We start from the raw sequence: 27,119 nt of genomic DNA on the forward strand, positions 1-27,119 counted from the left end.
GGACTTTGCGGAGAATTACACCTTTGCACCACAGCATGAGATCCAATCGGAGTATTATTTCTCCGAACAGGTGACGTGTGATTGAGTATTGATTTTTTCCCCGCCTCATTATATTGAATTATTTCAATAGTCATATTTTTTTTTCAATGCCATATTGCAGGTTGCTATATTTGTGCACATTAGCTATCGTCATGCACAGGCTCATGTGGATGGCATTGATAGCACCATGGACTCATGCATCATTGTGCGAGAGTATCACTTCTACATTAGTGATGATCGATCGCATGATGCCCATTTTGTGTAGCATTGCTTCACTTTGCATGATAGTTTCTTGAGGGATCATGGTGTCACATGGCAGCGGCGCTGGATCTGGTCAGACGGTTGCGGTGGTCAGTTCAAATCCGCTAGACAGTTTTATTGGTTCTGCAGATGGCACAGTGAGACAGGCATTCCGATCACATGGAGCTACTTCGAGACAGGGCACGGTAAGGGAGAGCACGATGGTGCAGGTGCTTACGTGAAGCGTGCTTTGCGTCGATACCAGTTGCGTCACAGTGCCGATCGCTTCAAGGATGCACATGATGTGGTGCGGTGGTGCAGCCAGCACTTATCCACTAGTGCTACGTCCTCGTTTCAGTCGCGTGACGATAGGGTGGTGAGCCGGTATTTTTGGTGCGTGGACATTGGGAGTCTTGATCGGTCGAGGCCTTTTGATTGTCGTTTTGTGCTTGGCACTCTTGATTTCCATTCCATCAGGAGCATAGGTGAGTCTCACCCCGCGATCTTTTCTCGACGGTTTGCATGTTTTTGCTCTGCATGCATTGATGATGATTGGGGAGGGTGCTCCATGATACCATGGGCCGATCCATGGGTACGGCGAGTGCTTTCTCCCTTCCAGCCTTGGGAGGAGATACATGATGATCAGGATGCGGGATTCAGTTCCTCTAGAGATTATGACCAGCTTACAGATATTTTGCGTATTGGTGATATCTTCGTGGTTATTGCTTCGAAGGGCAATGAGGAGGGTGTGGATTATTACTTGTTGTGATGCTCTATGCTGAAGAGTGTGCTGAATGAGGATACAGTGGATGGGCATGGGATGCACTTCAATGCTCATAGCATGATCGTAGGTGGCCACTATTTTCAGCAGATACAGAGGCGTGGTCGCTATATTGAGTTCCAGGAGTACATAGCGGATCGGGAGGCATAAATGTATTCTCATCTTGTTGTTGGGATCAAGATTACTTTGAGTCGTGTTCGCACTCGCAAGGCGATGTCCACTCCACGATGGCGCCTTGCAGTGGCGGATCACGAGAGCATACTTGCAACTATTGGCATGAGAGCTGATCCTGAGGAGTAGCACATTACATATCATATTTTTTGGGATCATCAGTTGATCAGATTGATTTTTATTAGGTATCATTAGTTGATTACACTTTTTTGTATTCGATATGTATAGGCTCACTGTGTGACCGTACCATTGTAATTTTCATGGACTCATATTTTGTATTTCACTATGATGGCTGTATACACGTTCATACACATCATTGTATTAGATTCTATTTTTAACATGATGTCCGATGTCTTCTCAATGGGATTTGTTGTGTTTGTAATACAAAAAATTGTTTATTAGTAGTAATGTTGTAATTTGTTTTGTGCATTAGGACATTTTAAAAACGTGACTAAGAAAATTCGCGCACGTACTAACGAAATACGCGTGTGGACTTGCTTGTTGGGGATGAAACTTCGCACGACTCTTAGGCCACCCTAGACATACATCCACGCGAGATTTGGTCTAAATTGATTTGGTGTGCGCCACGTGGAAGGTACAATGCGTACATTTTTATAATCCCTACTAGCACTCGTGACTACGTATGAGCTATGGCACATGTACTAACGAAATGCGCATGTGGACTTATCTGTTGGGAATGAAACTTCGCACGACTCTTAGGCCACCCTAGACATACATCCACGCAAGATTTGGTCTCCAACTTATTTGGTATGCGCCACGTGGAAGGTATAATGCGTACATTTTTACAATCCCTACTAGCACGACTACGTGTGAGAAATGGCGCACGTACTAACCAAATATGCATGTGGACTTATCTGTTGGAGATTAAACTTTGCACGGCTCTTAGGTTACTGTAGACGTACATCCACGCAAGATTTGGTCTCCAACTTATTTGGTATGCGCCACGTGGAAGGTATAATGCGTACATTTTTACAATTCCTACTAGCACGACTACGTGTGAGAAATGGCGCATGTACTAACCAAATATGCATGTGGACTTATCTGTTGGAGATTAAACTTTGCACGGCTCTGAGACTACCGTAGACGTACATCCACGCAAGATTTGGTGCCCAACTGATTTGGTATGCGCCACGTGGAAGGTACAATGCGTACATTTTTACAATCCCTACTAGCACGACTACGTATGAGCTATGGCGCATGTACTAACGAACTACGCGTGTGGACTTATCTGTTGGAAATGAAACTTCGCACGAATCTTAGGCTACCGTAGACGTACATCCACGCAAGATTTGGTGCCCAACTGATTTGGTATGCGCCACATGGAAGGACAGTTGCGTACATTTTTACAATCCCTACTAGCACTCGTGACTACGTATGAAAAATGGCGCACGTACTAATGAAATACGTACGTGGACTTATCTGTTGGGGACGAAACTTCACACGCCTCTTAGGCTACCCTAGACGTACATCCACGCAAGATTTGGTCTCCAACTGATTTGGTATGCGCCACGTGGAAGGACAAATGCATACATTTTTACAATTTCTACTAGCACGACTAAACCCTAAACCCTAAACCCTGGACCCTAAATCCTAAACCTTGTTGGTCACGAAACTTCACACGCCTCTTAGGCTACCCTAGACGTACATCCACGCAAGATTTGGTCTCCAACTGATTTTGTTTACGCTACGTAGAAGCAATCCCTACTAGCACGGCTAAACCCTAAACCCTAAACCCTGGACCCTAAATCCTAAACCCTGTTGGGGACGAAACTTCACACGCCTCTTAGGCTACCCTAGACGTACATCCACGTAAGATTTGGTCTCCAACTGATTTGGTTTGCGCCACGTAGAAGCAATCCCTACTAGCACGGCTAAACCCTAAACCCTAAACCCTAAACCCTGGACCGTAAATCCTAAACCCTATTGGGGACGAAACTTCACACGCCTCTTAGGCTATCCTAGATGTACATCCACGCAAGATTTGGTCTCCAACTGATTTGGTTTGCGCCACGTAGAAGCAATCCCTACTAGCACGGCTAAACCCTAAACCCTAAACCCTAAACCCTGGACCCTAAATCCTAAACCCTGTTGGGGACGAAACTTCACACGCCTCTTAGGCTACCCTTGACGTACATACACGCAAGATTTGGTCTCCAACTGATTTGGTTTGCACCACGTAGAAGCAATCCCTACTAGCACGGCTAAACCCTAAACCCTAAACCCTAAACCCTGGACCCTAAATCCTAAACCCTGTTGGGGACGAAACTTCACATGCCTCTTAGGCTACCCTAGGCGTACATCCACGCAAGATTTGGTCTCCAACTGATTTGGTTTGCGCCACGTAGAAGCAATCCCTACTAGCACGGCTAAACCCTAAACCCTAAACCCTGGACCCTAAATCCTAAACCCTGTCGGGGACGAAACTTCACACGCCTCTTAGGCTACCCTAGATGTACATCCACGCAAGATTTGGTCTCCAACTGATTTGGTTTGCGCCACGTAGAAGCAATCCCTACTAGCACGGCTAAACCCTAAACCCTAAACCCTAAACCCTGGACCCTAAATCCTAAACCCTGTTGGGGACGAAACTTCACACACCTCTTAGGCTACCCTAGATGTACATCCACGCAAGATTTGGTCTCCAACTGATTTGGTTTGCGCCATGTAGAAGCAATCCCTACTAGCATGACTACACGTTAGCGTACCACCAAAGTCAAAAGAAAATAGTAAAATTAAATTGTGGCCTAACAAATGTTTAATGTTTACAATTACTTCACATGGCATTCTTTTTTAAATACCTTATGTATTAAACAAACTATAAACTGAGATAAACAAAATGTGAAGAACATCATGAAAGTACGAAAATGCTCATACATCATAAAAGTGGGAACAATATCATGAAAGTACCAAAATGAATCTGTACATCATCATCATCATGCTGTAAAAGTGCATCCCTATACAAGAAACGTGTGAAGCCTAAACAATCAATCTGAATCCGAATCTGATAACTCTACATATGATCCTCTAGTGGAACGCTGACGTGGCTCCTGTATGACTCGCTGCCCAACCGTCCGCTGTGTGCCCTCAGGCAAAGCCGGCTCAGATGGGCCAGCCTCATCACCTGCATGAGATGGGCCAGCCTCATCCTGATGAAGAGGAGGGCATGCTGCATGCGCCACTGCTGCCATCTCTGCCTCCCTCGCCTCCTCTATGTACGCGCGTCTCAGCTCCCATAGCCGTGCATCTGCGAATACTCGTGCCTCAAATCTAGTGCGAGTAATCGTCTCTACATGTGAAAGACGCTGCCGCCCTAGCTGCTGCTCCACCCACTACTGCAATGATGTCTGCAGCTCTGCCTCTCGCTCAATCCGACGTGCCTCCTCCGCTCGTGCCTCGTCACCTGGCATGAAATCACCGTACGAAAAGCATCGTGGAATGCATGATGCAACCACCGATGTATCCGCACCCTCCTGCATCAGCAATGCTCTCTGTGCCTCCTCCCTGTGGTGCTCTGTCAAGACTACACGGGCGAATGGATCAACAGCCTGACGATGACCAGGATATAGATCATCCATGCCCAGTCCTCTGTATGTCGCCACATCAATGTCAGCAAAGCATACAGGGCACACTGAACGTGCCACCATGTGGCGGGTCATGCAATGGAGATGTGCGATGTGGCCGCACCCTAGTCCAAACCACCCTACGGTGTCAAAGTCCTCGTGGCAGAGGACACAAGTGGCAGTAGGAAGCCTCGCTACGACTGCTGCGTCTATAGGTGTCCTAGTCGGCACATCTACAGGAGGAGCAGGGTATAGGGCCACACTGGGGTCGATCCTATGGCGCGACGGATCACGACTAATATGCCTCAACTGCAAAATATAGTGCTCTGCGCGATGGTATGCTATGCGTGTCCGAATCCTCTGCTCCTCCAAATCTGTCTGCAACAGTCGTACGCGAGACTCCATCTCCTGACGCAATAGATGTGCCTGCAATGCAGACATGTCACGTACATGGTGAGAATTAACCAAAAAACTTCAGTTCAAAACATGCTACAAAAAAATAAACTAACATAATCAAAATAACTAACCTCGTCCCTAGACTCGGCCAACACAGCCTCCAATTCTGCAATCCGTCTGTCTCGAGCCTCCAACTCGTGCTGAGGCGCCGTAGATGTGGGAGGTGGTGTAGATGTGGGATGCTCCATCGATGATCGAGGTGGGGGAGGTGGAATCGCAATAGATCTCGATAGGGCAGAGACCATGTGCTGCAAGGATGATGCCACTAAATGAACATCCCCCCTAATCTGTCCTCCCACCGCTCGCAATGCCGGTGCAGGGATGGTGTGCAACTCTGGTCCCTCGCATCGACGCTGAACACCTACAATCTGACGCTCCTGACGCCCCACCCTACCATGTCCCGCTCCTGGACGGGTACTGAGGTAGTCCACCCGATGACCAAGGACAAACTCAGCGTAAAGCTGCATGGCAAACGACCTGGCTATCTGGCGGTTGTGAGGCAATCGACCACCATTCGCAGCAAGATATCTTGGATAAATGTGTGCTGCTATGATGGGGTGCTACCGTAAAATATGCAAGGGGAGCCCTGATCGTGGTCGCATCGCCTCGGTGTGACCATCCCAAAACATGTCGTCCAAGGCCTCCCTGTGATGTGACTCCCGCTCAAACAACTGTCGAATGGCTCTTCACCAATCCAAGCCACCACCAGTGATCTCCGCCTCAGCCTGTGCCTGAAAGCTATCCACAACGTCCTCAACTGTGTCCAATCGACTCAGAGCCTCAATAACTGAATCCACGCTCGCAACCAAGTGAGGGGGTGCCCTAGCATCCTGCAGTGCCCTCATCTCAGCTCTCAGCATCTCTATCTGCATACGAATAGTGGTGCTAGAACCTGTGCGCTGGCTGGCGCATGCACAAAAAAAACACATGGAAATTAATATTCTATTTAGGTAATGAAAATAATATTCTATTCAATATGACTTATAATCTATTTACGTAATGAAAACCATTTGTACGTACTCCTTGATGAGGTAGATCCTATGCACCTACCGGTAGATGGGCCAAATGTGTGGCTCAATATTAATCAATATTATTAATAATTCTTAATTTTGATTAGAATTTTTTCACTCTAGTCGTTGCATTTTAAAACTTAGATGTCTCAAATATTTTCTCCTTATATGTTTCCCTTTTTTCACTTTTTATCCAATATGAAACTTTTCCACATGTGGTGTAAGGACCACATTGTCCACTAATGGCCCCTATACTAAGGACAGATAGTGGAGAGGTTTGGTTAATAAGACCTTCTTTGAATGCTTTACTGCCTTGGGTTTGCAATAGATATGGAGGAGATAGAAGGATACCTAATACATTACTTTGAACGATACACAAGCAAGGCGCATCTAGTATTTCTCGGACTACACATTAAAAAAGAGAGCGGGTTCACACTACAGACCTTTTAAAGCGAGAACTTTGAGAAAATAAGTAAGCCTTTTCAATATTATCTATTTTGGTTGGGCAATCCACCTCAACTAGTGGCCATTCCTATAGATCATCACTTGGTTTAAGACATTTTGTATAAGACTCACTCGACTTCTAGTTGTAAAAATAGTTTTGGAATGAGATCATCCACATACGTAGCAACAACAAAGGGCACAAGATCCCTAGAAGAGGATTCAAAAACTTTGAAAATTAAATCCTTGGATGTCCCTATGCAATGGGAAGGGTTGCATACGATAACTAATGTTAATTTTGGTTGAGCTCAAGTAATAAGCGTCACCGTTGCCTATGGTTAGACTAGCAAGAAAGAGACCACCCTTGCTTACAATGAAACTAGCATATAATTCCTTGAGCATGTGGTTGACATTCCATGTGTGACATAGTTTCAACGAGGGAAAGGAGATATGTAGCATCCGCACTATTTTGGTTATGAGGTGGTTCACATGATTATTGATACAAAGTCTTTCTAGGAAAACATCTTAGTCATTTGTAAAAGACAAGATAAATGTTGTTAACATTAGTCATAGGTTTCCCTACGGTGCAAAAAGGGATGTATGTGTGCCACATGGCGAGCTGCCATGTAGCAAACAACATGGAATGGGATGCTTCAAATGTCAACTCTTGAAGGTTATGGAGTTCTCTCTCTCTTAAGTCTCTTATCTATGATCATTAAGGGATGATTAGGAGAGATTCAGTCATTAACAGGCTCTATTTGAACTTAGGTCTATAGTTGATCAAAACACTTGCATATATTAGCATGAATGTGGAATGAATATAGATCCACTAGAGTCCCATGTGCAATGAATGTTAGGTATTCTAGTTAAACTTTCAGTTTCTCTATGGCGTATTTCTTTCTTCTTATACATATAAGAGAAGTAGATGAATTATGGAACTAGACAACAAACATGATCAAAGTGCTAGATCTAAAGCATGCCATAGTGATAGCATAAGAATCTCAAACAGTTTATAGGCACAGACCGTAATATTCGAGTTCTTGAAGACCCATCCAAATATTCTCAATCTTGTAATATTCTTTTTTCAGTTATGCTAGAGTCTATGCATAACTTAGAAGAATTAGACCTTTGCAAACTATTCCATGTCTTCTTAAGGTCTAAGCCACTATTTCATGTCTTCTTAAGGGATATTGAAGATTTGGACTAAGCCACTATCTAGGCATTTCCAAGCTATAGCCTTATCATGCATGCTTAGTCTAATCAATCTATTGACTAATAGGGGACATATGCCTTCAACATATTTCCTAGTAGAATCGATCCTTACTAATTGCCAAATAGTTAAAGGATGATTTATCATTAGTAATTTCCCAATATATTAGGGATGATTACCCAAGCTTAAACCTAGTTTCCTTCTAAAGAACTTGCTTGTCCCAAAGTGTCTAGTCAACTTCAAGCTTTGGTCACCAACCATGTCACTAGTCAATCTTTAATGTCCAACTCCAATAGTTGACTAGTAGGTTTATGTTTGTGTATTAATTTGATAAGTCGAGCGAGTCTTATACAAAATGTCTTATTAATTTGATAAGTCGAGCGAGTCTTGTGCCTCATTAAACGTTTTGTAAATTTAAAATTTTCACATTTTAAATTTTAAATGTCGTAATTCAAAAATAAAAAAAAAATTTACAAATGCATTTCAAATTTATAAATACTTTATAATTATTCCTATGAACGTTTTTTATTTAATAAAAATAGCTCTATTTAAAAAAAAAAATCTCATTTTCACATTTTAAATAAAAAATGTCGTAATTTATAAATTTCAAAAAAACATTAAAATGCATTATAAATTTAGAAAATTTTTATAATTTTCCTTATAAACTAAAATTTAATTAAATTCTACCAAAAAGAAAATGCTACATAAAAAAAACAGAAATATAGAACATCTTTACATTTTGAATAAAAAATGCCTCATTAAACGTTTTTTAAATTTAAAATTTTCACATTTTAAATTATAAATGTCCTAATTCAAAAATTTAAAAAAAATTTACAAATGCATTTCAAATTTATAAATATTTTATAATTATTAATATGAACGTTTTTTTATTTACTAAAAAAGCTCTATTTTGAAAATAAAATTTCATTTTCACATTTTAAATAAAAAATGTCGTAATTCATAAATTTCAAAAAAACATTATATTGCATTTTAAATTTAGAAATTTTTTATTATTTCTCTTTTAACCTAAAATTTAATTAAATTCTACCAAAAAGAAAATGCTACATAAAAAAAACAGAAATATTTAACATTTTCACATTTTTAATAAAAAATGCCTCATTAGACGTTTTTTAAATTTAAAATTTTCACATTTTAAATTATAAATGTCATAATTTAAAAATTAAACAAAAAATTTACAAATGCATTTCAAATTTATAAATATTTTATAATTATTAATATGAACTTTTTTTATTTACTAAAAAAAGCTCTATTAAAAAAAAAAATAATTTTCACATTTTAAATAAAAAATCTCGTAATTCATAAATTTCAGAAAAACATTAAAATGCATTTTATAATTTTTCTTATAAACTAAAATTTTAAATTACGTTTTTTAAAATTAAAATTTTCACATTTTAAATTATAAATGTCGTAATTTAAAAATTAAAAAAAAAAATTTACAAATGCATTTCAAATTTATAAATATTTTATAATTATTAATATGAACTTTTTTTATTTACTAAAAAAAGCTCTATTAAAAAAAAAAAATAATTTTCACATTTTAAATAAAAAATCTCGTAATTCATAAATTTCAGAAAAACATTAAAATGCATTTTATAAATTTTCTTATAAACTAAAATTTTAAATTACGTTTTTTAAAATTAAAATTTTCACATTTTAAATTATAAATGTCGTAATTTAAAAATTAAAAAAAAAAATTTACAAATACATTTCAAATTTATAAATATTTTATAATTAATAATATGAACGTTTTTTTATTTACTAAAAAAAGCTCTATTTAAAAAACAAATTTAATTTTCACATTTTAAATAAAAAATCTCGTAATTCATAAATTTCAGAAAAACATTAAAATGCATTTTATAATTTTTCTTATAAACTAAAATTTAATCAAATTCTACATAAAAGAAAATGCTACATAAAAAAAAACCCTACCTGGACTCTCCCGCTCCTGCTCCATCCATCTCCGTCGATGTCCGTTCGTGGCTCTCCGTCGCTCGCGCTTTTCCGTCGAAGTCCGGCAAATCCGAAATCGGTGGATGAGGCAGAGCTCGAGGGAGCTCGATCGAGGTATGCGGAATGAGGGGGGTCGCTCTCCTTTTATAAGAAAAATTAGGGTTTAGCTACCTTGATCGAGGTATTCTTGACATGCCCATACATCTCGGCACATATACCTCGATCGAGGTATTGGCATGCCATGATACCTCGATCGAGGTATTCTTGACATGCCCATACATCTCGTTGGCATGCCACGATACCTCGATCAAGGTATTCTTGACATGCCCATACATCTCTGTACATCTACCTCGATTGAGGTATTGCCATGCCACGATACCTCGATCGAGGTATTGTGACATGCCCATACATCTCGGTACATCCACGTCGATGGAGGTTTTGACATGCCACGATACCTCGATCATGGTGTGTTGGCAGAAACGGGATGCCAAGTCATGTGTCCAGCATACCTCGATCGAGGTATGTCATCCGCCCTGTTGGCTGCCCTGTCGGATGGCACATACCTCGATCGAGGTATGCTGGACATGCCACCTGACCTCGATCGAGGTTGAGCTGGATTGCCACGATACCTCGAACGAGGTAGATGTGGCATGTATAGCTGGCTTGCCAGCAAGCCTCGATCGAGGTAGAGGCTCGGTCCGGTGAAAAAGCTACGTACCTCGATCGAGGTATTGGCTAGGCTCGGTTGTGCTCGTGTGTGATTTTCATTGGAGCTTATACCTCGATCGAGGTATTGGAGACCGAAGCAAAACCTTTGTATTTTCACTCGAGCGGGTGTCACACTCACCCGAAAGTGGTCCGGAAGTGGACACCCTTAGCTTGCTACCTCCCAAAATATACTTTCTTTTTAACTTTTCATTTGGATTTGAAATATAACATAATGATTATCATTTTACTAATATAATTTAAATGTTTGGTAGGAAGCAACATGAAGACAAAAATAAATTTGTATAGCTGCCCGACTATAGAACGAGTTTAAATGAGGTTGGATCCATATTGTGCTACTCTTGGAGCTACAAGATCTTGTAAAGCAAAGGTGTGATAATGCAAAGTACATTCACCTTCTCTTGAATTCAATCTTTTTCATGTAGTATATTTTAAAGGGGGGAGAGAGAGAGAGAGAGAGAGAGAGAGAGAGAGAGAGAGAGAGAGGCACGTATTGAAGTCCACGGGAGGTCTATCTAGATCTATGGGGTTGAAAAAAAGTATAGACAAAGAGCTATGACTAGGTATTCCCCACCTTGAATATTGGAACCAATGTGCTTTGTTGCCAACTTTTATGTAACCTGTCTATTAATTCTTTATCCAAGAATGTTTTTTTGCTGCAAGCCTTCTCCACCCAATTTGACCCAATTTGACCATTTTAGCAATGTGGCCTTGAGGGTCCTTTGCTTTCCCATTCATGAGGCTTTATATGGCCTTTGAGACATCTTGGATATGGATATTTCTTGGTAATATTTGAATAAAATATGCCCTTTTTAAACTTTTCTATCATATTTGAATCGATATAATTCCCAAATGCAATTCACTAGATGTTTCCATAAGATTTCCATTTTGCTTGAGGATTCTTGGCATGGAGGTCCTTCAAAAAATCACTTGGTTTGAACTATAGTTTTTGAAGAGTTCTTGATGCTTTTCTTGAGGAATTTCCTTTTCTTTATTCTTGTTATATTTTTGTAGATTTTCTCTTTCTTTTTATTATATATACAAGTAAAATATGTTATTGAGTTAAGTTAAAGATAACCTTAACAATGGAATTACATTCCTACTATATTATGTACTTCTTCACTAACTTTCGGGGGTTTTTTCATACAAATCGGTTTACTACATCAATATGAAGTTTGTTTTCTAGTTAAGGTCATTCAAGACCTTTTGAACAAGTACCCATGTTGTATAGTTCTGAGTTGATCTTGACCACATGAAATTTTCTTAGTAAGAATCCTGCTTAAAGTGGCATTCCCATTACTCACCCTTAATGTACCCATTAAATTTCTACATTCCAAATTCTTTCTCTTCATAAAAGTCCTTAAAGTATGTCTTGGGGGGGTTAAATTTACAAGCATTTTATAACAAGTCCCTAAGAGATTTAATTTAAACTGGACTCTCTAAATGCCAATGGGAATGCACATTTATGTGAACAATCCATCAACACCTCACCTAGTGCTCCCAAGCTGGCAGTGGGAAAAGGCCCTTAGTCTTCATAATCCAAGATGCTATGCTAGGGCATGAGGTTTCTATGAGAGTAATTGCTAGCTGGACTGTCCCCAATTCTATGTGGCCTCATAGGCCCTAAAATTGGATAAGACATATCTATATTTATAAATGACTATGAATACATGCTACATGAGATGTGTGATTAAGCATCCAAAACAACTTTATCTTAAACTAAGTGCTCTTTGAAGAAGGTAATTGCTTTCTCTCTTAAAAAGGGTGAATTTCAAAATATTAGTGAAGAAAAACAAAGGTGGTCAATTGCTTCCAATAACTATATTGTAATTGTACATGTTCATGTTTTCCTCTCAGGTTTGACTAGCAAAGGTAGCCAAAAGGAGCATGCTTAAGGGAGTCAAAAGGAAGATCTTTAAGCAAAACATGTACATCATATGGGGTCCTACTACTATAAAGACATAAAAGTTCTCTTTCTCTTTTTTCGTTTTGTTATAAAATTGGTAAGTGTGGACTCCCATGAGGACTCGAAAATCCTAACCTAGAGGGGTAGTAATCACCTGCACCCAATATGAGTGAATCGAACTCCCATTGGTTCCTTTGTTTGTGGAGGAGTCCCCATGGTAGGTGGATGCAAGTGATTCTTCAATGGAGTCTAGTTTTGTGGTTGCTAGGGGGTCCCATAATGAGCTTCAATTTATGATAGGTGTTGCTCCGGAAATCAAGGGTGACCTACAAGCAAGCTTAAAATATATAAATGCACAAGGCTACAAGCATCTGGAGACTTGCTCTAACAGCGCATTCCCATGCTTGGCATAGCCAACAAAAATGCTGGGGAATGCCTGATCGTGTATGGCCTCAAGAATTTAGGAGTGCAATGTAAGCACCTTCAATGCCGCAGTGGAGACGGGAAAAGTCCCTCTCCAATGGCCCATTTGGCACTTTTGCAGATTGCCTGGCATGTGATTTGGACATGGGGATGATTGATGGAGTATGCTGCGCTTTGCCAGGAGGTAGCTAGCATTGGACTACATGGCAATACACTCTAATCCCCCTCTAGGGATGGCCTACAAGCAAGCTTAAAATATCTGGATGCACAAGGTGTATGGGGAGTTGCTTTAATCCCCAACCCCCTTCCCTTCTACTACCCCTACCCCAAAAATTGGAGGTTTCGAGATGTTGTCAAGTGGGCTTTTGGGAAGGCTTGTATCGACACATGGGGGAACACAACACGCGCTCAATCAACCATTTTTTTTACGGCTATGCAGGTGCATCCAAAAGAGGGAATGCGTTGTTGTCGTAGGGGAGTTGCCTTAGGCACACGGCCGTAGGGAAAGGGAGGGCGGACGCCTTTCCCCCTCCGTTTCCCTTCCGTCATCATAGGCATGGGGAGCGCGCCACCTGTCCTATTCTGAAAAACAAGCAGCTGTTTCGGGCAGGGTGCAGATCACCATCCAGAAGAAATCGTAAGATCGAGCGGTTGAGATCGTGCGATGCGCGACTCGAGCCTTTGATGGAGAGGTGCAATGGAAGCCTCCACCGCCAGAGCCCGATGGAAGGAGGTGGGCAAATGTGTGCCTGTGATAAATATGAGCTCTCCTGATATGATCCTCTCTTGCATCCATTCATGAAATCTAAAATAGACGCGTCATATTCTGGAAGCGTCAATTCTCCTCGGTAAATTCAATTAAAAAAACAAAAAAAAAAGGAAGAAAAAGCAATCTCATTCTTGACACACAAAAAAAGTTCATCTCTACAGGCCTTGTGTTCATTTCCCGTCCCTCACCTTTGCATTCGAAGAAGCTTCATCCCTGCCTTGAATTTGCTCATTCTCCTCTTCAATCAGATCCCCAGCAGACAATTCAGGCTTGCTTCCCCCAGCCATTCGCAGTCCCCTCCGCTCACGGCAACCCCACGCTGCTCGATGGCTTCCTGTCTCTAGATTTCCAACCTTTTCTTCTTCGTCTCCTCTTGCATCACATCAGTCCTTTCTGTTCAACCTGCACCGGATGCTTTTCCCCAGCTGCCGCCCCGGAGGAGAAGCTTAGCTCCTGCAGGCTCGTTTCCACGGATCCTCATCTTCTCCCCAATCCGGCATCTGCTTGCAGTGAGCTCCCTTCTCATTAATATCGATTTCCAGATTTTTGTTTCTTTGGAATGAGAGAGATTCCTCATCATCAACCAGTTTGCACGCTTTGGTTTCGCAGCTAGAACGCCAAAGACTTTTCTTTGAACGTGTATCCACTCCGCATTGCCAGTTCCAGATTCATTGTTGCTACGTACAACCACGTCCTTGATGGATTGCTTAATATCTGAACCGAAGCCTCCCACACCTCTTGTCTGAACTCCCTGCACAGCTTTACCTCACAGCTGCCATGGCCGGAGTGCAAATGGCCGGTTATTCTTACGTTCAAACTCCTCCGTCATTCTGTAGCCTCCACGATTGCTCTGCCTCCCTACCGTGCTCTCTGCGAGAACGAGTGTCGCTTCACTTCCCCTTGCACTCCGGGAGTCGCTTACCTCTGCTGCGGCTCACCACTACTTGGTCGCCCATTTTGAAAAGTACGTTACTTAATCATAAGCTAATTCTGCAGGAAAAGTTGTGCCGTCTCCTCGCATTTGAATGCTATTGGCATTTCCATGATCAATAGTAATAACTTAAGTCAACTGGATGCTTCTTGTGGCAAATGAACCTGACATTAACACCATCTCATGCTTTTACTCACTCTCAACAATGACAGCTTCCTTAGCATCTCCAATTGTCGCCAATGCTTCTTTAAACGGAAATGGTGCGGAAAATGCGCAAGATGAAGCGGATAAGGTGGCTTTAGAACGGTTGCAAAGGGTGCTTGCTTCCAAAAATGAGTCTGAGCTCAAGGATCGTATTTTGTCAGGCGAATTCACTGTTGGCTCTACAAAGTAAGTAATCCGCTGATGGTTGCAGATAAATTACGCTTGTGTGTGTGTACTTCAAAGCCTTTCGCTACTCGCAAAATATTTACTAAGTATCCTTGGAGTTTTTCGCAGAAGTAATTTGAGAAAGCTGCGGGAATTATTGCTTGACTTTGGACAAGTTGGACGCGGACTTGCTCATACTATAGCTATCTTGGAGCGGACATACAGATTGGAGAAAGCTAAGCAGTTGCCTGAAGCTAGGGGAGATGTCAAAGCGGTTCTTGGCCAACCTTTTTTTATACCCCTGTATAACCTTTACCTCACGTACGGCGGCATTTTCAGGCTAACGTTTGGACCCAAGGTGTAGCCAATGTTGGCATCTGACACAAAGACTACCTTCTGCTTCATTGAGATATTTTGAAATGGATCCCCTGAAATAATACTAATGCAGATGAACGTTTTGATTCTAGTCGTTTGTTATAGTTTCGAATCCTGCAATAGCGAAGCGCATTTTGAGAGACAACTCTAAGGCATACTCAAAGGTATGCAACTCACATTTTTAAGAAATCTGCTCATGATTAGTTAAAATTTTCCTTCAGTACTTGAGAAAGAAGGGGGTTAGTGTCATTGCAATTTCTCTTCCAGGGCATTCTTGCAGAAATATTGGACTTTGTCATGGGAAAGGGTCTCATACCTGCTGAAGAAGAAATATGGCGTGTTCGTAGGCGAGTAATTGTTCCAGCTTTGCACCAAAAGGTGAACATGGTGTTCCTCTTTCGGGAGATACTACCCTTGGTGATGCACGGAGTACCTTTTTGCAAAGGACTAATGGATCTTGATTTTCGATTCTGCAGTTTGTGGCAGTAATGATTGGGCTGTTTGGTAGAGCAACAGAGAAGCTTTGTAAAAAACTTGATGACGCGGCCAGCAATGGCGAGGATGTTGAAATGGAGTCGTTATTTTCCCGCTTGACACTGGATGTGATAGGCAAAGCTGTATTCAATTACGATTTTGATTCACTGTCACATGACACAGGCATTGTAGAGGTACAACCATTGCTGTTCTTTTTCCATAATTTTTTACTGGAATTTTGCTCATCAGTAGTTTGTAGCATTCAAGTGTATTTGTCTGATAATGTTGTTTGATTTCCTTGTACAGGCTGTATACATCGCTCTACGAGAAGCTGAGGATCGGAGTGTTGCTGTCATTCCATACTGGAATATTCCTATTATCAGAGATTTATCTCCACGACAGCAGAAAGTATCACGTGCGCTTAAACAAATCAATGAAACTCTGGATGATCTCATTGCAATATGCAAGGTACGGGGGGATTATGTACCAAGATTTCTCCCGTCCGCTTGGTTTACAAGCATTATTTTCCATTGAGGCAGAGGCTCTTTGATATGTGACAGGGATATACGTCCATGTAAATTTAATTCCAGGTGTGCTTACACTGCAGAGAATGGTTGATGATGAGAATGTGAATTTCAGTGAGGATTATATGAACGAGCGTGACCCAAGTATTCTGCATTTCCTTTTGGCATCTGGTGATGACGTATGTTGTATAGTTTTGCTTCAAATTACCCATTCAGACTCTCCATTTATCATTCAATCAGTTTTTGGAGCTTGTAAGGGTGACATATTTGACGTCATGGTCCAGGTCTCAAGCAAGCAGCTTAGAGATGATTTGATGACTTTGTTGATTGCTGGCCATGAAACATCTGCCGCAGTGCTCACATGGGCATTCTACCTCCTCACACAGGTGATTTTGCATCTACACTTATGTTCTTGTGAGTGATTTTTGTAAATCATACTTTTATTTCTCTCTTTCATGCAGTTTCCTATATCGGAAGTGATGGTTCCTGTGTGGAAATAGTACCTTTCAGGAAAGGGCTTAGAGGCATGTATTTCTGGAATTGTTTGACATCCAAGTTCCTTCTATAATTTGCGGCCATTGCAAATAAAAGTTTGTGCAGTAATGTATTTATTCAAAACATGTCGTTGACAACAAGGGATTGGGAATTCGCTGCATTGCGAATTCCCAATTCTAGGTTCCCATCTGATGCTTTCTAGATGTTCTTAGGGTGATTTGACAAGTCACTTTAACGCGTGGGTTTGGATTGAAATCCAGTCCATGCAAGGAACGAAGCATGTAATTATGTACCTTCACAAACAAGCTACTCATTTTACAGTTGGAATCTACAGAGCAAAGCAAACTAGCCTACAAAGCCTTCCCATGCATATACATGCACATGTATGTAAGCATAGGCATGCACAAACCTTTAAACATACACGTGTATATTGTCAGCACCAACTTTTCATATTTGTAGTCAGTACATGAGACATGACATTTAGCACTTTAAGTGATCCTAGTGCGCTTTGCCAAGGCAAAACAAAGCTACACAGCTTGGATTGAAGTCATATACCCCTTGCATTTGAGGCCGTGTCAATTTATGCAATACAAAGAGAAAGTCAAAGCGAGCTGCTGATGCTGGGAAAATGGGATTTCAGATAGCAGTTAAACAAATTTCAGCACAAATTTATGCCTTTGGTTGTCTTTCAGTGTTTTATTATAATGACATGCAGTGTATTCTTGGAAACAGTGTCTATAAGACCTTTTAAGGTCAATTTTTTCGTTTTTGTGATGAGTGAAGTAATATTGTACTGGTGTAAAAGTGTGTATAAACTAGCTGAGGATGACATTTTATATTTGATGCAGAATCCTGCTGTCACAGCAAAACTTCAACGTGAGGTAAGCTTTATCACTTCGACAAAGAGACCTGCATTTAATTTGTCTATGTGTGTTGCAGTTGTGATGAGTTTCTTTTTTTAGGTGGATCTTGTCCTTGGAGACAGGTTGCCAACCATGAAAGATATGAAAGAACTCAAGTTTACAACACGAGTTATCAATGAGGCAAGTTAAAAATTTGAATCAAGATGAGCCTAATTGTGAGATCGATTTCATGCTGCTTTTGCATTTATATAAGTTCCTTTCAAAGCGTGAAGGTCCCGTCAATTTGAGAGAGCTTTCTTGGTATGCAGACATTACGATTGTATCCACAGCCACCAGTATTAATAAGACGATCTTTACAAGATGATGTGCTTGGGCAATACCATATCAAGAAGTAAGCTACACACGTCTACTTCAGAGAATATCTACTGTTTTTTTACTAAAAATTGTCATGCTTGAGTTGGCTTAGGGTTTTACATATTGAAAGAGAAATTGATTTTTAATTAAGTGTCCCTTGATATCTTAGAGGCGAGGATTTCTTTATCTCTGTTTGGAATTTGCACCGATCGCCACGTCTGTGGGAGGATGCAGAAGAGTTTAAGCCAGAAAGGTGGCCACTGGACGGGCCAGATCCAACCGAAGTCTCAGAGAACTACAGGTTATTGTTCACACTTGTGCCCTGTTCCTAAATGAAGATAATGCCCCCCTTGCTCCCAGCATGCAACACATTACACCAGTAAGCACCCGACTTTTATTCTATTCATAATGATGAACTGACTCGCAAGCTTGAAAGTGAGAAAAACATTTGATCTTACATTGTGTCTGTGTGCTGCATCATTTATTAAAAGTGCAAAACATTTATTTTTTTCTCTATACATGCATGATTATGCATGCTGCATGCAGTTGCTCTCTCTCTCTCACACACACACACACACACACACACACACATTTTTTTTTTTGGTGAAACCAGTAACTATAAAATTAACATGAAATCAATGTACATGACATTAGACTCCAAAAGAGAGCCTAATGGAAGAACTCAAAAACAGTCAGAAAACACTTCGAGGCTAGTAGCATCCATGTCCCTCGCAGCATAACTATCATATAAAGATTGCTTGAGGGACATTCTGAAGAAAGTATATGCTTGAGGAAACTGTTGTCCCATCCTAAAATGCAATCTCTGTGTCCAAATAGTCCATAGTACCCAAAAACGAGCCCAGTGAAAGAAAAGGAGGAATGGAGACATCTGAGATGAGAAGCATCCAAACATCCAGAAGAGTTTCCCAAATCTGATAGAGGGAAACCGAAGCCGCAACAAATGAGAAACATGAGTGATCAACATCCGAGAGTGCGGGCAAGACCATAACAAATGGGGAACTGTCTCTCTCTCTCTCTCACACACACACACACACACACACACACACACAGAGCACATTTTTTGTTAAGAAAAGTATTCATTAGGAAAGATATACTATAGTGGGAGATAGACTGACTCACTCTCTCTCTCCTGCTCAACACTAACTGCAAACTGCAAGATAATGCACTCAATACACAAAGTGATGCTGTGGATGTGAATGAGAGAATATAGTGGACCTCCGAAGAGGAATAGATAAAACTGAATAATGAATGCTCATGGGGCTGAATACAACTGTATGAAGGGGCTGGAACCCTCACTGCAAAACTGGAAAAAAACTAGACTAACTGGAGGAGGTGAATCCTCACTAGATGCCTAAAGAGGCTGAGCCTTGAGGCTACCCTGCTGGGCTGCTGCGGTGAGGCCTAGCTGCTGCTGTACTGAAGGCTGAAGTGCCCAAGTGTGGAATGGAGAATGAGGGCCAAGGGGGCTGCTTTATATAGGCTCCCTTGGGCCTGAAAATGGACCGACCATCATCTTGCTTCCCACCGACTAGGCTGACCTGCTGTCTGCCCCGACTTACCATGTGGCAGCCACCACGTGCTGCTGATGTGGCGCCGCTTACAGTTGACGTCACCCATTAATGTGGCACCCCTGCTGACATGGTGCCTGAGCTGAGCTGGCTGCTGCTGCTTGCATGGCAGTCCACATGGCTGCTGCTGTGGCTGCGTGCTGATTGGGCAGCCCAACATGCCACGCGCTGAGGATGCCTGTGACATCCCCTTCTGCTGAAACTTGAACCAGCATATGAAAGTGGCCTCCGGTCGTGCTGATGGAGGTGATTGGTTGTGGTATACTTGGCTGATAAATACTTATCTGAATACATGGTCCATGAATCCGGAGATGGTTGCTAATCGCATGAATCCTGATCTGCAGGTATGGAATTCCTGGATCTGCCGGTGCTACTTCTGGTAATGTGGGTTAATGCTCTAGGATGATGCTCCATGTGGTTTTCCTCGGTGCATATAGGTGATAGGGAAAAACCGTATCCTGTTGTAATACTGTGTCTTGCTGGCGCCGGTCTCGGTGCATATAGGTCGAGGAGGAACACCCCTAAGCCAATAGAGGAACTTGGACCCATGGCTTGGGATTATGACATCCAAGCCTTGGTGCTGATAATCTGGTTGGACTTCGAAGTGGTGCCACCATCATGCTCCCAAGATGGCATCCATTGCTTGAGTAGGTGCGACCTGAGTGGAGCTCTGATACCAATGTAGCGGAAGATAGACTGACTCATTCTCTCTCCTGCCCAACAAAAACTGCAAACTGCAAACTGCAAGATGATGCACTCAAAACACAGTGATGTTGTGGATCTAAGTGAGAGAATCAGAGAGAGAGAATATAGTGGGCCTCCAAAGAGGAATAGACATTACTGAATTGTGAATGTCGAGTGGGCTGAATACAACTGTACAAAGGGGCTGAAACCCTCACTGCAAAACTGGGGAAGGACTAGTGTCAAATTTTCCAGGGTCAAGCCCAGGTGGCAGTGACAATTGGCTACCTTGTCAGCCAATGCAGCTCCCTACGCAGCAGACTTGGCACGATTTGGGGCCTCAAAGGGGCACCGAAATGCATAGAAATTGGGCTGGGGGAGGCTGCCTTTTATAGACAGCCTCAACCCCCATCTTGCTTCCCACCGACTAGGCTGACCTGCTGTCTGCCCCGACTTACCATGTGGCTGCTGATGTGGCGCCACTTACGGCTGACATCACCCATTAATGTGGCACCCCTGCTGACATGGTGCCTGCGCTAAGCTGGCTGCTGCTGCTTGCGTGGCAGTCCACGTGCTGCTGCTGTGACTGCGTGCTGATTGGACAGCCCAACATGCCACGCGCTGAGGATGCCTGTGACATCCCCTTGTTGAAACTTGAACCAGCATATGAAAGTGGACTCCCGTTGTGCTGATGGAGGTGATTGGTTGTGGTATACTTGGCTGATAAATCCTTATCTGAACACATGGTTCATGAATCTGGAATGGTTGCCAAGCGCATGAATCCTGATCTGCAGGTATGGAATTCCTGGATCTGCCGGTGCTACTTCTGGTAATGTGGGTTAATGCTCTAGGATGATGCTCCATGTGGTTTTCCTCGGTGCATATAGGTGATATGGAAAGACTGTATCCTGTTGTAATACTGTGTCTTGCTGGTGCCGGTCTCGAGCTCCTTGAATGATTGATATCAAAGGTCGAGGGGGAACACCCTTAAGCCAATAGAGGAACTTGGACACATGACCTGGGATTTTGACATCCAAGCCTTGGTGCTGATAATCTGGTCGGACTTCGAAGTGGTGCCACCATCGTGCTCCCAAGATGGCGTCCGTTGCCTGAGTAGGTGCGACTTGAGTGAAGCTCTGATACCAATGTAGCGGAAGATAGACTGACTCACTCTCTCTCCTGCTCAACACTAACTGCAAACTGCAAGATGATGCACTCAATACACAAAGTGATGCTGTGGATGTGAGTGCAAGAATCAGAGGGAGAGAATATAGTGGGCCTCTGAAAAGGAATAGACACTACTGAATTGTGAATGTTGAGTGGGCTGAATACAACTGTACAAAGTGGCTGAAACCCTCATTGCAAAACCGGGGAAGGATTAGTGTCACATTTTCCAGGGTGAAGCCCAGGTGGCAGTGACAACTGGCTACCTTGTCAGCCAATGCAGCTCCCTACGCAGCAGACTTGGCACAATTTGGGGCCTCAAAAGGGCACCGAAATGCATAGAAATTGGGCTGGGGGAGGCTGCCTTTTATAGACAGCCTCAACCCCCTCCTAATCGGCCCCTATGGCTGGGGACCAGTCTAGCCAACTAGCTGATTGGCTGGTCGGCCAGTTCAGGCCAAATCAGCGCTTTCAGCGATGATATCAGCGAGGTTTGGGGTCCTAGTTCTGCAGCATAGTTCCATCACTTGCATGCCATAGTTAGGGGAGTGGTCTCCTTACAGTTTTCTATGCCGATTTGGTAACCATGTATAGATAAAGCAGTGTACTATAGTTAGGCAGATCTCTTGCATCTCTCATCCTTGAGTTCTCCTTGTATGTTCATCCATGTTTCCGCTCAGCTAGTCCCCACACGTTACAACTAGACTAACTGGAGGAGGTGAATCCTCACGAGATCCCTGAAGAGGCTGAGGCTACCCTGCTGGGCTGCTATGGGGAGGCCTTGGCTGCTGAAGGCTGAAGTGCCCAAGTGTGGGATGGAGAATGAGGGCCGAGGGGGCTGCTTTATATAGGCCCCCTTGGGCCTGAAAATGGACTGACCCGCTGACATGGCACCCTGCTGACGTGGTGCCTGCACTGAGCTGGCTGCTGCTGCCTGCATGGTAGTCCATGTGGCTGCTGCTGGGCTGCGTGCTGACTGGGAAGCCCATGTGGCAGCCCAGCATGCCACAGGCTGAGGATGCCTGTGACATATACATTCATAGCTGTCTCAAAATGAGACAGCTACTACTTGGAACTAAAAGCATTAGTAATAAATGGGCCAAAGGAAGGTCTCCAAGAGAATGTGCATCTTGGAGAGATCGATGCAAGGAAGGTCTCTTGGTGCCATTACTGGGCGTTGTGGTCACTATATCATTCTCGTAACATCCGATTGTACGAGCACTCTCAGTTGAATATTTATCATTTCTTCTGTTCCTCCTTGCATCTCTCTCAAACACACGCACACACTTGTGTTTTTGGGTGAAATGAAAATACACATACACATGCATGCTTGTGCGCTCCAGTGTGTGTGGTTATTTTCCAGAATCATCTATATCTCTTCTTTTAACTCTTAACTTCCTGAACCCTTACGTTAAGCACCGTCCCCCAAGGGCTATTGGCTGACAATATGCAACTTGCCTCATGCTTCTTTACCTTTTGCGAACGGCTTTTTTAGCAATTCGGACCCTGCAGCAAATCACTCACGACCTGGGCCCCTTTTCTCTCCTTTGCAATTTGAAAATCTTCTTCCTTCCTGTCTGTCTGCCCCTCCCTTTTTTGGCAATTATGTACATCTCCAGGTTCCAAGTAGTGACAAGTCTCCCACCATGACTGATGATGGCCTGATGTGTGATAGTAAGTCAAAAGGTGACTGTTGAGCAACCCAATAGGTTGTGGGTGTATTCTATCATTTTCTAGTGCTTGTAAGCTAGAGCAGATCTGGGGATACAGTAGCAGAATGGAAGGTAGGGAGAGTGAGAAAGAGCGGAGGAGAGGGTGTGTGTGTGTGTGTGTGTGTGTGAGAAAGAGAGAGAGAGAGAGAGAGGGAGGGAGGGAGACGTTGAGGCTGAAAAGGGAAAGGCAGGAGGTTAAAGTGAATTAGGGGGACATCAATACGCTGTAACAGATGATGGAGGTGGACCTTTTATAGTCCTTTGCCCAAATCCTATTTAGCCCTCTCTAACTCAATGTACCCTTTGGGCTAACCCCCAGTATCTTATTATAATTTTCCCTTACTACAGCCACCCTTCCCAGAGGATTTATAGTCCTTTTCCCCGTTATGTCCCCCACAGAAAAAGAGTCCTTTGCCCCATCAAGTGCTCTCTTAGTTTTATATTTTTTGTGTCAATAACTATCAGATTCTGAGTGACAAACCTAATGGTACATGGAGAGTTGTGCTTAGATGACGTACTAGAAGTAATGCCTCGACTCAAGGTTCTGTGAGATTTACCCATAGCCTTCTATGTGGGTTCAATATCATACACAATATTGTAAAAAAGTATGTGAGCAGGATCCTTCGTGTCAAGTTGCAGACTGCAATGAATCTATGGACACCAAACAATTCTAGCTACATACTGGCCATTCCTCCTTGGTCCTGTATTCCTGGGAACGGTGCAAACAGCCATACCTTTCAAAGTATAAATAGTTTCTTTCTCTCTCGAGGTTCCTCAGTAATACTCGCAACTGTTTCGCTGCGCGTTGAATGCACTTGCATTGGGAGGCAGACAACATTCTGAAACAGTTTGACCACCTCTTGGAGCACAAATGAAGCGATTTAGTTATCAGTAAACTCTCATGAACTCAATCGATTTATTTCAAAAGCGACATAATAAGGATTGACATTATTGAAGAGACGACCTCTTTGAACTCAATCGATATATTGCAAAAGCGACATATTAAGGATTGACATTATTGAATAGACAACCGTTGTCATTTACATGTAAATTCGCTTTCGTTTATCCAATTACCCGCCGCTACTTCACTCCCTACTAAAGATAGTATGGTCTCTCCCCTCCATCTTTACCTTGCATAATGGGATTTTTAAATTGCCTAGAGTAGCCCACCAATAAAAATCAAGGACAATTTTTCAATACCTTTTAATTATACTCTACTTTTTGGGACATGAGTCGTCAGAAAATATAGTCCATCTTTTTGGTATTGGTCGGAATCTATTTTGGTTTCGTGGACCTGTGTTTTCTAGTGTGCTAAGTGAAATGGATTATTGTGATTCTTGAGACACTAATAAATCTCTAGAACAACAAAAAATCTAAATTTGTATGATTGGACTTATTCTAGTCTTACAAATGTATATACATATTTGATTTAATTTACAGATACTTACCCTTCGGAGGAGGTCCTCGAAAATGCGTTGGAGACATGTTTGCCACTTTTGAGGTAAGAGCATGTTTTGTATCTTAGTTGCGGTCTCAAAATTTTTGGGGATGTGTTTTTTCAATTCATCGGCTTGGGCTGTATTTCAGACTATTACAGCTGTAGCTATGCTGGTGCGACGTTTTAACTTTGAACTCGCTGTTGGAGCGCCACCTGTAAGAACGAACCGGTTGTATCTTCGGTTTTGCTTCATTCAATATACCATTAGTTGAATGTTCGCTATTTCGTTTCAAGTTTTTCCTCATACTGCTCGCTTTGTTTCACAGGTGGGCATGACAACGGGTGCTACTATTCACACAACGGCTGGCTTGAACCTGACTGTAACACGCAGGACGCAAGCTCCAGTGATTCCAGTGACAGGGGCGCCAACAATTACCACCATTGAGGAGAACGGCTCAATAAAGAGCTACAAGCCCAGCACTGACACAGTGACCGTTTTTACATCTGAGAAAGAAAGCCAGGAAATCAGAAAGTAGCTCTGAAGATCAGGTTAAAGGGTGGTAATGCCGCGGACTTGAAAGCTACTGTCCAGCTGGGTGATTTGCACCTCCGGTCTTGATTGTGGATGGAATCTTTCTATCTCTGACTGGCACGGTGTGATCTCGTGATTGCTACCTGCGATCTTAGGAGGTGTAACGTCTACATTTTTGGCCTGACCTTGGCTAGCCTTAGCAACTCTTCAGAAATTAGGCATTTTTTTTTTCCTATTGGACAACATGTCGACTCTAGTGAACCTGAATGCAGGCTTTAAAGTGGTTGAACCTCTCTCTCTCTCTCCAGTCCATTTCCAATGCAGAGCATCTTCATGCCCAATTTGATCATCATGTGTGTTGTCTTCTTCGTTCCTGCTGAGCTTACTTTTTTATTAATCAAAAAAACGATCACAAAATTCGAGAATATGACACAAGGAGTAGAATATGATTCAACGAGTAGAAACAAGTATGTCCCCTAATGCAGTCTAATTGATTAGAACCAATGTTTTAGACATTCATAACTCACACACCAGTGGCAAGTTTATTAAAGTAATCTCCCCTTCCTTTTCCATCCCTCTTATTAATAGAGAATATTTGTTTTTAGAGCATCATTGTAAGAGAGCCAATGCCAAATATGCCTTCTCCTTGCCCCCATGTATCTCAAACGTGTCCCTCGGTTGAGCTATGTGCTTTGGATCTTTGCATTGAGTAATTCCAAAATCTAAGGGCACCTCACTAAAACCACTAGTTTCATGAAGTAGCTTGTTGGTACATGTCACTGAAAGAGTCCATAATCAATCAACCACCAAACAACAAAGAAGTAGAAGGTCAAGAATTGTCATTCCACTATTGTCAACAAAGAAGACAGCTTAAAATATTGTAAGAAAAACTTTTAATGGCAAGTATCTCAAACGTGTCCCTCGGTTGAGCTATGGCCTTGGATCTTTGCATTGAGTAATTCCAAAATCTAAAGGCACATCACTGAAACCTCCAGTTCCATGAAGTAGCTTGTTGGTACATCTCACTCAAAGAGTCCATAATCAATCAACAACCAAACAATAAAGAAGTAGAAGGTCAAGAATTGTCATTCCACTATTGTCAACAAAGAAGACAGCTTAAAATATTGTAAGAAAAACTTTTAATGGCAAACATATGAGGACATTCTACAACAATGCAATGCTTATACATGGGGGCCAAGACACAAGCTTTTGCACTCTTGAACACAAACACCAACCCAAATGGCTCTCATCCCTACAAAAGATATCCATTCCAACAACATAAGAATCTATCCAAAGTGTAAACACACCACTATATAAAGCTTCACCTACACTTAGAGCTTATGGTAATGATCTTCTACCTCAGAAAGGTGGCCAATTGAGAGCATAAACTTTCTTTTTCAAAGAAAGTTGAAATCATTTTTTTTTTCCCAAAAGAAAGTTGAGAGCATAACCTTTGACCATTCTTAAGATTTATTTATCTAGCCTTTGAAACAAAGTAATGGACTTTGTGTTTCTTTATGTTGGGTGATTAGTCAGAATAGCAACGTATCAAGTATATGAATGGGCCATTTCCTTTCCACAAGGTAAGCCAAGGGTCAGATGCCCCTTATCGTACATGGGTGTGTGCATCTAAGTGGTGTTATCCATTGGTCATAGAACTAATTTGCAAACATGTTGGGTTTGATTGCTTTGACCTTGATGGTTGTGGCCTACAAGGTGGAGTGGAACCTATAATGATTTGATTTCTTTAGACTTGATGACTTGGGCCTATAAGGTGGAATGGAGCCACTGATGCTACGTTCATGATACAACATGAATTTTGGTCTAGTAAACCTCCAAACGCCTTGACAAAAATGCAATAATATTTGCTTTGTTTTGAACACATAGCTTCCAT

At 42.1% G+C, this 27,119-nt stretch overlaps 1 protein-coding gene across 4 annotated transcripts; it reads left to right on the plus strand.

Moving 5' to 3' along the window:
* Window positions 1–13,927: 13,927 nt before the first annotated feature.
* Window positions 13,928–25,446, plus strand: LOC147901840 (protein LUTEIN DEFICIENT 5, chloroplastic-like). 4 transcript variants are annotated; one of them, XM_087374946.1, is made up of 17 exons: window positions 13,928–14,233; window positions 14,312–14,688; window positions 14,868–15,045; window positions 15,154–15,382; window positions 15,492–15,563; window positions 15,667–15,777; window positions 15,876–16,067; window positions 16,180–16,341; window positions 16,481–16,576; window positions 16,682–16,783; window positions 17,741–17,773; window positions 17,855–17,935; window positions 18,064–18,146; window positions 18,279–18,410; window positions 24,696–24,756; window positions 24,843–24,908; window positions 25,020–25,446. In XM_087374946.1, exons 2-17 carry the CDS (start codon window positions 14,502–14,504, stop codon window positions 25,227–25,229), a joined length of 1,995 nt encoding a protein of 664 aa, XP_087231072.1. In that variant the 5' UTR covers window positions 13,928–14,233; window positions 14,312–14,501; the 3' UTR covers window positions 25,230–25,446. The 4 variants fall into 4 exon arrangements, with proteins under 4 accessions (XP_087231072.1, XP_087231071.1, XP_087231074.1 ...); XM_087374945.1 differs by having other exon boundaries at window positions 14,334–14,688; XM_087374948.1 differs by having other exon boundaries at window positions 14,334–14,688; window positions 14,877–15,045.
* The last annotated feature ends 1,673 nt before the right edge of the window (window positions 25,447–27,119 follow it).

Source organism: Dipteris shenzhenensis, chromosome 5 (genome assembly GCF_047967505.1).
Source record: "Dipteris shenzhenensis isolate YYH24624 ecotype China chromosome 5, Dip_SZ_1.0, whole genome shotgun sequence".
Lineage (NCBI taxonomy): Eukaryota > Viridiplantae > Streptophyta > Polypodiopsida > Gleicheniales > Dipteridaceae > Dipteris > Dipteris shenzhenensis.